General features: G+C 35.2%; 1 protein-coding gene across 1 annotated transcript in view; it reads left to right on the plus strand.

The window, feature by feature from the left end:
• Positions 1-1262, plus strand: part of WDR44 (WD repeat domain 44) — a 76285-nt gene that overhangs the window by 71204 nt on the left and 3819 nt on the right. The window contains exons 17-18 of the mRNA XM_004685735.2: positions 49-164; positions 1031-1158. Coding sequence (XP_004685792.1) covers positions 49-164; positions 1031-1158 — 244 coding nt within the window. The remainder of the gene's footprint in view (positions 1-48; positions 165-1030; positions 1159-1262) is intronic.

Consider the following 1262-nt stretch of genomic DNA (forward strand, 5'->3'; position numbering starts at 1 on the left):
AAAAAAAAAAAGATGATATTTTTGACTTCTCTTTTTATTTAATTTTAGATACTGGTAACTTCAAATGACTCCAGAATCAGACTGTATGATCTCAGAGACTTGTCACTGTCCATGAAATACAAGGGTTATGTCAATAGCAGCAGCCAGATCAAAGCAAGTTTCAGGTAAATTGGCAGTGAGAAATCCCCAGAGCGATCAGAACATTTCTCCCCTACTCCTGTTTTTCCATTGATCTATGCCTTATGTTTATATGGTGTTTTCAGTTTCTTTGCACTTTTGCAACTGTATCTCATGTTACCATCATGCAATAAATATCTTTTCCACTACATTATATTATTATAGGTAGAGTTAGAACTGCCCCTATTCTATAAATGAAGAAAATAAGACCCAGAAAACTAAATTTGCGAAGTCAGACTGGTAGTTGCAAAGTCAGGATTAGAAGACTCTTGGCTCCAGAATTTGTGCTTTCTAACTTTTATTTAAGCTTTTAAAGAGATTTACATCCCACCCACACGCCCCCTGGTCTTGATCCTTTTAGGTATAGAAGCTAATAAAGCATTTTGATACCCTAAAGAACACTATCATTGTATTTACACCTTTACATGTGATTATTATTTGAACTCAACTTGGGATCTAGAAGCTCTCCTAAAATACCTGCTTCTTCTTCCTTAAAATTCTTCTCTCTTAGCCCTTCTTATCAGTTCTCCTTTCTTCTTGAATAATACCAGTAATCACCCAGTAATTTAATTGGGAATGTACTCTGCTTCTCTCTTTCATCTCTTAAGTAGGCGGGCTTCCTACTGTGAGTTAAACAGTTGCACAGTTACCTAGAGCTTTGAAAATACTAATCCCTCTGGCCCCCAAATTAAGTAGACAGTGCTCAAAACCTCTGACCTAAGACTAGGAGTCTACATTTTAACAAGTTCCCTCAAGTTTTTTGCTAAGGTGTTTTATAGTAGGAAGCACTGATAGAGGGAAACCTAAAAAATCCCAAAAGTTTGATATTTTTTCCTTTCTTTTCCAAATTTAGTCATGATTTTAGTTACCTCGTTAGCGGCTCAGAAGATAAGTATGTTTATATCTGGAGTACTTATCATGACCTAAGCAAATTTACTTCAGTCAGGAGAGATCGTAATGATTTTTGGGAAGGTATTAAAGGTGAGTAAATGCCTACTTTGTGAGTCTTATAAATTAATAAATTTAAAATTGGAAATGTACGTACAAGTAGTAAATTTGTACAGGCATTATTTCAGAGCAGCAGT

Source organism: Condylura cristata, unplaced genomic scaffold (assembly GCF_000260355.1).
Source record: "Condylura cristata isolate star-nosed mole 26May11 unplaced genomic scaffold, ConCri1.0 scaffold00019, whole genome shotgun sequence".
Classification (NCBI taxonomy): Eukaryota; Metazoa; Chordata; class Mammalia; order Eulipotyphla; family Talpidae; genus Condylura; species Condylura cristata.